Raw genomic sequence first — 11,960 nt, 5'->3', positions numbered from 1 at the left:
AATATAAAAAATTGACGGAAAAAAGGAAAAAATGAATGAGAAGTAGGCAGAATATAAAAAGACAGGAATACCCTCGAGCGACTTCACCTGATTAACCATATTAAAAGCGCTATTGACTCTCAAGAGAGTTGACTAGAAGCAGTACGCACATACCACGTGGCGATATCAGAGAGCGAGTACGCATTAACGCGTAAGCAGAGGAGAATTAGATACTCGCACTTTCCGGAAAAAAATTAATTCAGAGGAAATCTTAGCTGTACAGTACTTCTGTCTCTCCCTTTCTTCATCAAAAGACGAGAGATTAAAAAAAAAAGGACAAAACTTTTAAAGGAATCTCCTCCCCTCAGTTCGAGAAACCACGAAAGGGTTTTACTTTGATTCAGTTCTTGTTCTCGAAAGTCTTCTCTGCTTTTGTTGTGTAAGTACATGTCTTCTCTTTTATTTGCTGCATATCGAAGCTATTATGCCCTGTTCTGTATGAACCTCTCGTGAGTTTTGATCTTCAGTACCTTTAGTATATTTGGTTGCTATTACAGATTAGGAGTCTCATGTAGTGTTAATTTGGTGTTTTAATGTGTTAGTTTGATGAGTTTTTGGTCGGGGTTTAAGTACTTTTTAGTTTCTTGAAATGTAATAAGAATCTGCCTAATTTTTTTTTATAATATGACAGTTTAGGTTTGGATTTGAAATTGTGTTTTTTATTGTCTTGATGCTGCAGCTTTTTGGACAATACTTTGGTCTTTGGTCTGAAGCAATGCAGTTATATCATCATCCATACTCGTTAGACAGCCAGAGAGTGAGACTAGCTTTGGAAGAGAAAGGCATTGATTACACATCATACCATGTGAATCCCATCACAGGCAAGCACATGGACTCTTCCTTCTTCAGGATGAATCCCAGCGCCAAACTTCCCGTTTTCAGGAACGGTTCTCACATCATTTTGGACACTATTGAGATCATAGAGTATTATATGCTACAACACTTTCTCCTCCATTGTTAAAATAATAATATTCTCTTTTTTTTTTGTGTGATAGTAATTAAAAAAGTTATTTTAAAATTTATTAGATACTTGGAGAGAATAGCTGAGGTGTCTTCTGGTGTAGAGGATGCTACTTTCGGTAGAGAAGTACTTGAATGGATGCGGAAGATCAGAGAATGGGACTCCAAGCTTTTCACACTTGCTCACATCCCTGATAATCGCCGCCTCTATGTTTCCAAGTTCTTGAGGATGGTTATGATTGCGCGGATGGCCGAGTCTCCGGACTTGGCCAGTGCTTACCATAGGAAGCTAAGGGAAGCTTACGAGACAGAGGACAAACTAAAAGACCCTGAAGCCTTGAGGAGAAGCAAAGACCATTTGCTCAGGCTTCTTGATGAGGTTGAGAGCAGGCTAGAGGGGACGAGTTATGTGGCAGGGAATGAGTTTAGCATGGCTGATGTGATGCTAGTGCCTGTGCTGGCTAGGTTATCGCTGTTGGATTTGGAAGAGGAGTATATAAGTAGCAGGAAGAATCTTGCTGAGTATTGGGTGGTTGTGAGGAGTAGACCAAGCTACAAGAAGGTTATTGGAAGGTACTTTAGTGGCTGGAGAAAATATGCAACACTTTTGAAGACTTGGATGTTTGTTAGAGTCAGAAGCTTGCTCAGAAAATATTGAAGATTTGGTCTCTTTTGTTTTTGTATTTCCCACTTTGAATGTTCATTTTACATAACATTGTAAAGTTGAGAAAAGTTTGTAGCAAGCAATATTTATTTGAAGAAGTTTGTAATGTGTGAATAAAGAATGTGATTTGCTCTTACATTGAAATGTGAATTTTAATTTATAGATGAAGGTTTTTTACTTTTTGGTTTATAAAACAAAAGAATTTAGAATATACTCAAAAGGGGTAGAAAAAGCATATGATTTTCCCCTCAAAGGGGACTTTCTTTTCTATGAGCCAAATTAACCAATCAATCATCATCACTTGTAATTCTCCTCGAGAGCTGAACTTTCATGGAATGTGTACACTTCTCTAAAGTCAAGATTTTCTTGGCTGTTGATCTTCTTCTCTAAAGTTAGATGCCTCAGGTATAGGGATGTTTGCTGTTTTCTCCCAACCGTTGTTGTTCCGCATCCATGGAGGAACGTTCTGTTTCTGTTGCCGAAAGTAACTTGTTCCTATATCAGATGAAAACTCTCTCTTCCGGTTTGGAGAGGCTGAGACAGTCCCTGTAGCACCTGAGATGTTCCAACCGGAGTGCTTGATCTCACTGGAGCAACCCGGGTTTCCCATGGAGGAGGGACAGACTGTTCCGTTTCTCTTGGCGAAAAACTCGCCGTGAGGAACAGGTGGTAGAGGTGGAAACGGAGAGAACGGTATCCCAGGAGCAACAGACCAGCTGTTCGGGTCGTCTTTGCAGGGTGAACCACATTGATGAACGATGCTAAGCGGGATTCCATAGGAGACTGTTAGCCGAGAAAGGAACTTTGCTTGTGGCTGTGCGGTAACTGCGTTAGGCGCATCCGGGCAAGGTGATGTGAACCCGGGTGGAAGGTCGTCTTGGACATCTGTCATGGTTCTTTGCTCCTTTGAAGTAGACGGCTGGTCCCATCTGCTTTTACGCTTGCGTCCATTTGTCTCAGGAAGGCTGGAGGAAGTAGGTGGTTGTATGCACCCGTCAGATACTGAAGGTGTTTCAGGAGTTGCGGCCCTTGATGATATGACGGAGGTAAATGGTTCTGCACGTCTTGGCGAATGATGATCATATCTAGGTTCTTGTGATGCTCTGAATCTGCTGTTTATAGGTGATCTTCTAGACTCAGATCTATCTTCTCTGTCCATGCGCCAAGGTTTTCTAAAATGCTTAGGGATCCATCTGTCTCGGAAGTTTCTCGCAATTTGATGAACCTGCAGGCATACACATGAAACCAGTTGGAAACTAGAAGCTATAACCCAGATGATCATCTGACCAAGGTCTCACTTAAATAAATAGATAAAGATGAAATGTCATATGGTGCTAGGTACCAACCTGTTTGTCATCATGCTCGGTGAGTGTTAGAATAGACTCCTTGAAGCTGCACAGAGATAAACATGAAATGTCATAAAATTATCAAGTAAAAGAAAAAAAGACACAGGCGACATAGCCATTATAAAATTTACGAACCTTTCCATCCCTGCATAAGGAGGTGGTCTGACTATATGCTCCAGTGCAAGAATATCCCTTGTAGCAAGATACTCTAATACCTGAAGCAAAGCAAGTGATATTGATAGTAAATAACCTACAATTTAAGAACACATTTGCTAGAAAATCTCAAAACTCTTTGGTAACTGGTATTCACTTTGCACAGTCATTTCATACCAAATTTAATGATTATTTCACATTGACTAAGATGAAAGAAGAACTGCCTTTGGGTTGGTATTATCACTTAACTAAAAAGTGCCTAGTGTGTTCTGACCAAGAATGTACCTTCAAAAGTTTTCGAAGTATTGGGGTCTTCTTAAAATCCCTCCGGTATTGTTTCATGATATTGTGTAACATTTGCAGACCTGGAGGTGTTTGGAGGTTAATCCATCTTTATAAGGTAAAAAAGATTCGTACAATAGAGGAAAAGGACATGACTAGGTACCAACAAGTTAGACGTACCATTCTTGTTGATTATGTCCACTAAAACTGTTCGTGACTTTGTCTTCAAAAGGGCATCAAGAATCATTGAAAGATCTCGATTGCTGCAATGGTTTTACCCAAAAAAAAAAAAATTCAGGCAACAGATGCAGAGTGTAATAAATCGATAATGTGAACTAAGATAAGCAGGTTAAATGCTTGGAGACCTTTGAATTCCTTCATTGGCACTGCCCCGGGAAGCAGCAGTGAGAAGCAGAAGTTTCAAGTATCCCTTTGCTGAATCCTGTTTGTTTAAGAAAAGGAAAAGGAACTTAGATAGCTGGATAATGAGGGGATATTAATATGAGAATCACGCCAAGGATGAGAATCACAAACCAATAAGTAACCCTTAGAAAGAAGCAAAAGATGATGTTTTAACCTTACAGCATAACTAGTAAAAGTGGGAAAGTAATGCTATGCAACTTACCCTCCGCTTGCTAATCCCTCCGCCAACATCTAGTAACTCGTTCAGTTTCCCTTCAACTGCAAATTAAATTTGGTGGTGTTATTAGCGAGTATAACTGAATGATTCTGGTATTTTTACCAATTCACGTCTAATACTAGTACCATACATGTTTCAATACGCCCGCTGGGAGAGACTTCCTCCGATCCTTTAGATTTGATGGGCTGCTGTTGCAACTTTTTGACTGGTGTAGTCTGTGCTTTGTTAACACCAGGAAGAGTACTTTTGTCTTGCTTACTAGACCCAGATGAACGAGAAGTTTTCATACGCGGACGAGATCGTGAAAGTATCTTCTTATTTTCACCCGATCCTTGCTTTACTGTCTTATTAGCATTTGCACCATCCGAGGACACTCTGCTGGGAGAACTGGTCGTCGGAGATGTGTTTTTAGTCTTCTTTTCAAGAAGAACCTCCTGCTGGACATCAATGACAGGCATGTCCGTTGAAAGTTCCTTCGGTACTTCGGTTGGTTGAAAAGATGGAGGAATCTCGCTCTCTGGAAGTTTTACAGATAATGAGCTAGGCGATTGGGAAGTAAGGTCCTTGGAATCATCAACCATTTCAGACTTCTGTGGTGGCATTTGCATGTCAGAACTATCAATGAAGATCCTAGGAGTTGCATCTAAGATTCCCTCCCCACTTTCATCATCATCAAGGATCACAAGTTCAGGATACTCTTCATCTGAATCACTTTGAACAACTACATCACCGTTCAAAGGATCTCCCCCAATATAACCTCGGCAATGTGATGACCCACAGTAACACTTTTTGGCAGCGGCACCAAAAACCCTCACATAATTGTAGTCAAATGTCAACTCCTGACCCTGGCAAAGCAACAGACAGAATTAAAAATTTCATTATAATTTAATAGCAGACCTTGATTCTTTTTGGCTATGGCGTTTGTATTTGTGTAAACATGTTAATTTAATGTGTTCCCTATAAGATCACAACAACATAGTTTATCAAACACCCTTTGAAAATTGTTGGCCGTATAAATTTACAATTTCTAGTGAAATTCAATATCACAGAGCATTCGTAAATGTGAGAGAACCTACCTTCTTAAGGTCTTGCATGGAGAATATTCCAACGCAAATTTCACCATTCACCATCCACTGCAACAACATTTAATAGGTAAAAAGATAAAAAAACATACACATAAATATATAATAAAGCAGAAGAAGTAAATAAGAAGCAGACAAGCTCAAGAAGAAGTTTTCTAATCAGATTTTTATCAATGAGTTTATAATCAGACTATGAGTCACGATACCGCAAAGAGCGCATAATAGTCACCTTTTCCGTACGGCAGTTAGGTTCACAACTATGGTTAATGAAACGCCCTAGATTTCCCTTTGCACCAGCATCTATTACCTGCATTAACAAAAAAACTTACAAAGTTACTGCAAAATGCAACACAACCAACAGAGGTGACCTCTCTATGCATAGACCAGTTCAATAAATGTGCAAGGATAAAATAGGCTTTTGCAATAAAATCGTTGAAGCCATTTTCATATGTTACTTTTAGAGCTTACGCAAGATGGTGATACTGATAAAGATACATACGAGTGTCAGACGAAAAAGACAAAGAGAAGAGGATAGTCTCGTCATCTTACGTTTGCAAAGGTCAAATAAGAAACCTAAAAGTAACTAACCACAGCTGCAAGCAAATTGCTTAACCAGAAAAGGTTTACAAAGATGGAACTTCACTTCTTTAAATATGCATCTAAAATCAGAAAAGAGACGCATTCAGGGAACAATATGTCGTGTACTCGCAAATACTAGCAATCGCACAGTTTTTACTCAACAACTCCACAGGCTTTAAACAGCAAAACCACTAACCATTTCAATCAAAGATGAAGAAAGAAGCAGCTGGCTTATTAGAAAGAAAAGATATTTACCTCATTCCCATTCAGAGTCATAAAATAGAAATGTTTCTGACCCATAGAAGCATAATCCTTCTGACGAGCCTCATAGGATTGCATATCAAGCACCTGTTACAAAAAAGAGATGATCCATATGATAGTTCCATCTATTGGCTAACTCACAGTATACATATGTTTTTTGAAAAGCACATATGCGGAAAAAACTATACGCTAACAAAAGCCCATCTACAACTGATAACATCCTACCAAATTTGAATCATCATCAGAAGCATACCTCTCCAACGTATTCAATAAGGAATTGCCCCTCACGTACATCCTCAAGCAATCTCAGGCCATACCCCTTCTTACCAGATTGGAACCTCTCAAACTTAACATATTTCCGTTTTTGAAACTGCAGAAATAAGGCCAAAAGATTTGAGAAGATATAACTTGACTGTGAATGTAATGCTTTTGCTTGCAAACAAGACATCACACCTGCTGATTTGAGCATAGATCGCCAGTAGGGCAGGTACCATGGAGACATTCAATGTTAAGCATTCTATTGAGACATTCTTCTCCACAACCCAGTCTACCATCAGGTGGTGGTTTGCAGTGACAAACCATTATCTGTCCAAAATAGAAGATATCATGATAACTAAGTAGCAACTATAGAAAAGGACAATACTGACAGCGGAAACACATTTCCACTAAATCATTACTACCATAAAAAGTACAAGAAAATTAACCTCGTCAATTGTTTGATTTTTACGGTTACGATGAAGAAATTGGTTTGTTTTTATGGCCCTGAAGCACGCCTTTTTGTTACCTGCATAATTGCGGGTAAGAAAAACACAGTTAAAAATTGAATACATATTAAATCATATGATAGTTTCCTATTGTACACTAATACTGAACTCACCTGGCAAACGTTTGCTCTTCTGTTCCTTGTCGTTCCCCCTATTAGCCGCCTCATAGTCATATGCATCTGCTTCATCCTGTCCTATGCCCAACTCTTCATTAATTTCTTCATTTGACATCTCTTGAGAGATTGAGCAGTGAGCAAAATCTTTATCTGAGTTGTTCATACAAATCCTTTAAACAAAAGAAAATTCATATTAGATGTAGAGCAAGACTACAACAGATAAAAATCGATGAGCTAAGTAGCAATTGTGGAAGACATATAAAGCTACGGACAAGAAGTCCAAATGCATTTTGACACAAAATCTAATTATAAATATTTGACCTTCAATCTCAGGTTGCAAAAAATTAAAACCTATCAAGCACAATGGAAACTTTGATAAAAGGTTATATTTGATGCAAACGCGACAAGCACAGATGTTTACACAAATTCACAAACCGCAACAAGATTAACTATCATATGCAACACACTTTTCATCTAGGAGTTTCAACGAGACAAGTTCATATGCATACATACCATTTCGAGCTCTCGTCAATTGACTCTACCACAGAAGCAGGTATACGTCGCCATTTAAAACAATCATCGCAACGAACCCAGGCACTCTCTGTGGAAGAGCTATCCTCAATAGTAAGCTCCATGACCGTTTCCTCATGAATCACATCTTGTGTTATGGCGCCGCCATTAATGGTTTTTCCAATATTAGCGTCTAAAAGAGCACCTATTACATGAGTTTCCATAATATGCAACTTAATCATTTGTGTATTAAAATGAGTGGAAACTTCATAAAGAAATGGAAAACATTGGCATGCTCATCAGTTTAACATAACATGTGCAAGAGGGGTGTAGACAAAGGACGTAGAGCTAATCAAAAGAGGCGTACCTGTTGCTTCGTGAGACTCCACTCTTCTTACTTCATGATCATTACTATCATCACTTCCAGCACTCCTATTTTTAAAGTTGTGTTGCTCTAACCCCTCATGAGATTCATTTTTTCTCCCGCCTTTGGCAGACTTGGACTTGGATTTCCCTTTTCTTGTTCCATTGCCTTTTGACTTGGGTTGTTTACCTTTTTTGGCGTTTGGAATTAGATGTGAACCATTTTCCAAAGGAGACGCTGAAGCAAGCAATTCATCTTGCTTTTCTAGTCCTCTGTTCGTATTGACCATGTCCTCTGCAGTGCTGAAAAAAACATGAGGCAAATCCTCTTTAAGTCCATTACTGACAGTAGAATCAGGCACAGAGTTGATAACTTCTGAATCTGGTGAAGTTTCAGCGTCCAGGGACCGGGTTCCAGTGGCCCTCTCGCACTCTTCAACCATTATACTGGAGGAAAGGTGTGTACCCTCATCTAAAACATCACCACCTAGCTTCCTACATAACCCCTCAGCGTCTTGGTTCTTTTTCTCATCCGTAATAGAATCAGGTGACAGCCGGCATGAAAGTTTCTCCACTGGATTGTTTTTCTCTTTTAACTGCTCTCTAGTTTTCCCAGTTTGGAGTTTATCCTCGACAACATCTGCTGGCCCTGGAAACTCTAAACCTGTTCCGGCCTTAACACTACCACCAGCCGGCAAAGAGTTGCCACTGACCTTAGAGACTGTAACGTTCAAAGGATTATGGCCACCTGACTTACCAAATTTAACTTTCAAACGAAGGCAAGAGCCACTTGATGCTTGGATGTTTCTGCTAGGTCCTTCTACATATCCGTTATTGGAACTATTATGCTCTCCATTTTTAGGATTGTTCTGAGGTTGCTTTGCTTCGTGTTGTGGAGGTCTACGATAAGGAATATTATTGCTCTGTAAGAAGATTTCAGCGGTCCTGCATGGTAATCCCCACTGAGACGAACGGTCTGGTTTTGAAACAGAGCTCCTCTTCTGCTTCGAACAGTTAAAAATTGATTCCAAATTTCTTTCTGACTGTTTCTTTCTAGAGGATTTTCTCGGATGAGGAGCACTCCGTTTTGTCTGCGAAATATTACCCTGTTTACCAGCTCGGGACCTCCTTTGCGGTGAAGACTCGCTAGTCCCAGATGCAGAAGCAACTTCACCACCTATTCTGCCATTGCCATCTACTATCCTGATCGAGTCCACTGCGTTTTCAGGATTACGAGCTCCAGTGCCTCCATTACCAAACTTCAATGGAAAACTCCTCACCAGAGAAGGGTCGGTAATAGGGGCGTTGGCTTCCACACCAAAGGTGTTTTCCTCTAAGGGTGATATCCGACTGAAATTTTGAGCTCTCGGATCAGCAGCCACATCATTATTCATCCTCAGAGCGGCCACATCACTTTCACTTGATGAATTCCCCACGTGGTTCTTTAGCAGTGTTTCATTCTTCTCAGAAAGATCAGTATGAAGCTCATCATCATGTACCAACCTCAAATCTGGATTGATCGTCTCTGTGTCTACGACGTCATCAAGATCATGTGAACGTGGGCCACCATCGTTATTACTAAACATTTCTGGAACAGCTAATGAAGGAGATACTGCGAGAGGCATATTACCATCAATATCACCAGAAGACTTCATATGATTCTCTGTCTCACTGCAGCCAAACCCCCCAGAATCCAATACCGAATCTGGAAACGGACAACTCCGAATGAGAGATACATCATCAGAAAAGCCAGCATCGCTACCACCTTCCTTACCTCCACCACCAAAGGTGCAGTTAAACCCATCACCTTCACCACCACCATCATCATTGTCTATCTCCTTTGCGTTTCCCAAAGACTCAAACTTCTCCACAGAATCAGCCTCAGTACCTGTTTCATTGACCCCTATGGGTAATAATACTGTGCCACCAGGTACAATAGCATCAGAAACCGATCCTCGAGCTTCCTCTGAAACCACTCCCGGTTTCTGACTCTCCTTATCAACGCAACAAACAGCATCAGATTTCTCCTCATCTTCATCTTTACCGACACTGTTCCCGTCTCTCATTTGCTCAACGTCCTCCTCCTCCATCGTAGGGTTTATAACTGATGCAGCCAGGGGAGTCTCCAGACAAGTGATTAACAACTCCATCTCTTCGCCGTCAGCCTTCGCAGAGGTGAGATTCTCATCGCCGCCGGCACACACAGAAGGGTCACTACTAACACCATTTTCCTTGCAATCCATCGTAATGTTCACCTGCTTCAAACAAACACACAAACGCTTAATCAGAAAAAGAGGATATTAACGAGAAATCAAATCATCCATCAAAGACGAACGAACCCAACGTGATCCAGATATCTAAGGTCAACGAAAAGCCTAACCCCGATTCAATAGACGAATCGAGTATCATCAACATTGATGACAGACTAAACAAACCAAACCCTTTGATTCTATCGTGATTGGAAAAGGATAATTAAAATAATTGAAAATTTGGAAGAGATAAGACGAAATAAACGAAACCCTAACCTCATGAATCAGGAGCTAGAGATTAGGCGAATGACAGGGAACGTAAGCTGGGGGAAACGAGGAGCGGAAGCAAACCCTAGAGAGAGAGAGAGAGAGAGGCGGAGACGATTTGCGATGGAATCGGAAGTAGAGGGGAAGAGACAAACGCGAAGCCGTCAGTTTTTTTTTTTTTCTTTTTTCTATGGGAGCTTTTCGATTTTTATTTTTATTTCTCTTTTCACATGTAATCTCTCTCTTTTCTTTTTTGTTAATTTGCTATTAGGACACTCAGATCTTTTTCTTAAATAGGTTTGCGTTGATTTTTGTAGTGATTGTTCTTTTCATAATGATAAATTTCTCTTATAAATTTGTTCTCCGTTAATCTATATAGTAAAAAGTAAATTATTTAATTCTATACTCTGATAATTTCTGTTATTCTGATTTAAATGATTCCTATGAAAATGATTGTTGACAAATTACATATTTGTGTTATTTGACAAATCATATCTGTTATATTCTTTTTTAGGTAGTCATACTTGCTATAATGCTATGAAAAGTACTTGCTCTTTTCTCTTTTTAATTTTTACAGTTTAAAACTGTATAGAGTAGCTTTCATCAAAATATTTTTTTAAAAATATCAATTTATCTTTAAGATATTCATATTGATTGCACATAAAAATAAAAAAAATGAAAAAAAAATTCGAAGATTTCTCAATGTTGGCTATTTTTTTCAAAATAAAAAGAATACTATTTTATTTTTATTTATATTTATATGTGTATAGAGTGATGTTATAATATCATTTATTTAATAAAAATAAAATTTATTTTGAGTGTTTTTTGGGTAAAAGAAACATTCTTGGATATTTCTTTTGAAGATTTGACCATTTTTTATTTGCCTTTTTCTTCAAATTGCCGTTTTCAATTTGATTTGTGCTGTTTAGTCGTTCCGATAATGTTTTCTTTTTTTTTTTTTTGTTTAACCTGGGGGTATCCCAGGCCCAGAAGGCCCAGACTAATCCCCAAGGGGAAGGAATGCCCACGGATAGACGCCCCTCCCAGTTTTCAAATGGGCCGAAAGCATGGCCCATATCCGTGTGGGTGACAAGAGCGTTGCAAGGTAGTTCCCTCCGGCGTGGATCGAACCCCCTACCTGGGTGCAGGCGGGGACCCGTCCTAACCATTGGGCTACAACGTCTTGTCAACGATAATGTTTTCTTTTGATGCGTCTTTTCCATAATGATATAAAAGTGCAAATAGCGATCATATCGTAGTGTCACAAATCATTTGAGTCTACCAAACCTACGTAGTAATTATTAAATACTACTATTATACATACCCACTCGCTATCATATCATAACTCTAGGAATCTTTATAACAAGTCTTTTCTTTTAGTTTTAAAAGCTCGAGGATACAAATGAGTATACTTTTATTTTCACCAATAAAGAGGGAACATGTTTACGATCCCAGACTCTAGTTACCTGACAATTCGTACAAAAAATGGCGACTGATTGCGTTCTCATTGTTGAAGATGCAACTATGGTCTGCAAGACGTATAAACACTGGTTCCCAAGATGTATAAATAAACGTAATGGAAAAATAACTATCAAACAAACTGTATTGCTGCAGGTAATACACCATTCATATATGCCTAATATATCTTTTTGTAACTTTATATATGCCTTTTTACCAAAAAAAAA

At 39.1% G+C, this 11,960-nt stretch overlaps 1 protein-coding gene and 1 pseudogene across 1 annotated transcript; one reads left to right on the top strand and one right to left on the bottom strand.

The window, feature by feature from the left end:
• The first annotated feature begins 232 nt into the window (after positions 1-232).
• Positions 233-1,825, top strand: LOC130506333 (glutathione S-transferase TCHQD-like). The gene is made up of 3 exons (XM_057000972.1): positions 233-418; positions 719-963; positions 1,066-1,825. Exons 2-3 carry the CDS (start codon positions 755-757, stop codon positions 1,655-1,657), a joined length of 801 nt encoding a protein of 266 aa, XP_056856952.1. The 5' UTR covers positions 233-418; positions 719-754; the 3' UTR covers positions 1,658-1,825.
• Positions 1,798-10,502, bottom strand: LOC108827146 (histone-lysine N-methyltransferase ASHH2-like; annotated as a pseudogene).
• Positions 10,503-11,960: the final 1,458 nt, after the last annotated feature.

This window comes from Raphanus sativus, unplaced genomic scaffold, assembly GCF_000801105.2.
Source record: "Raphanus sativus cultivar WK10039 unplaced genomic scaffold, ASM80110v3 Scaffold3124, whole genome shotgun sequence".
Classification (NCBI taxonomy): Eukaryota; Viridiplantae; Streptophyta; class Magnoliopsida; order Brassicales; family Brassicaceae; genus Raphanus; species Raphanus sativus.
The sequence above is the reverse complement of the archived record's forward strand: the minus strand, read 5'-3'. Positions and strand labels throughout refer to the sequence as shown.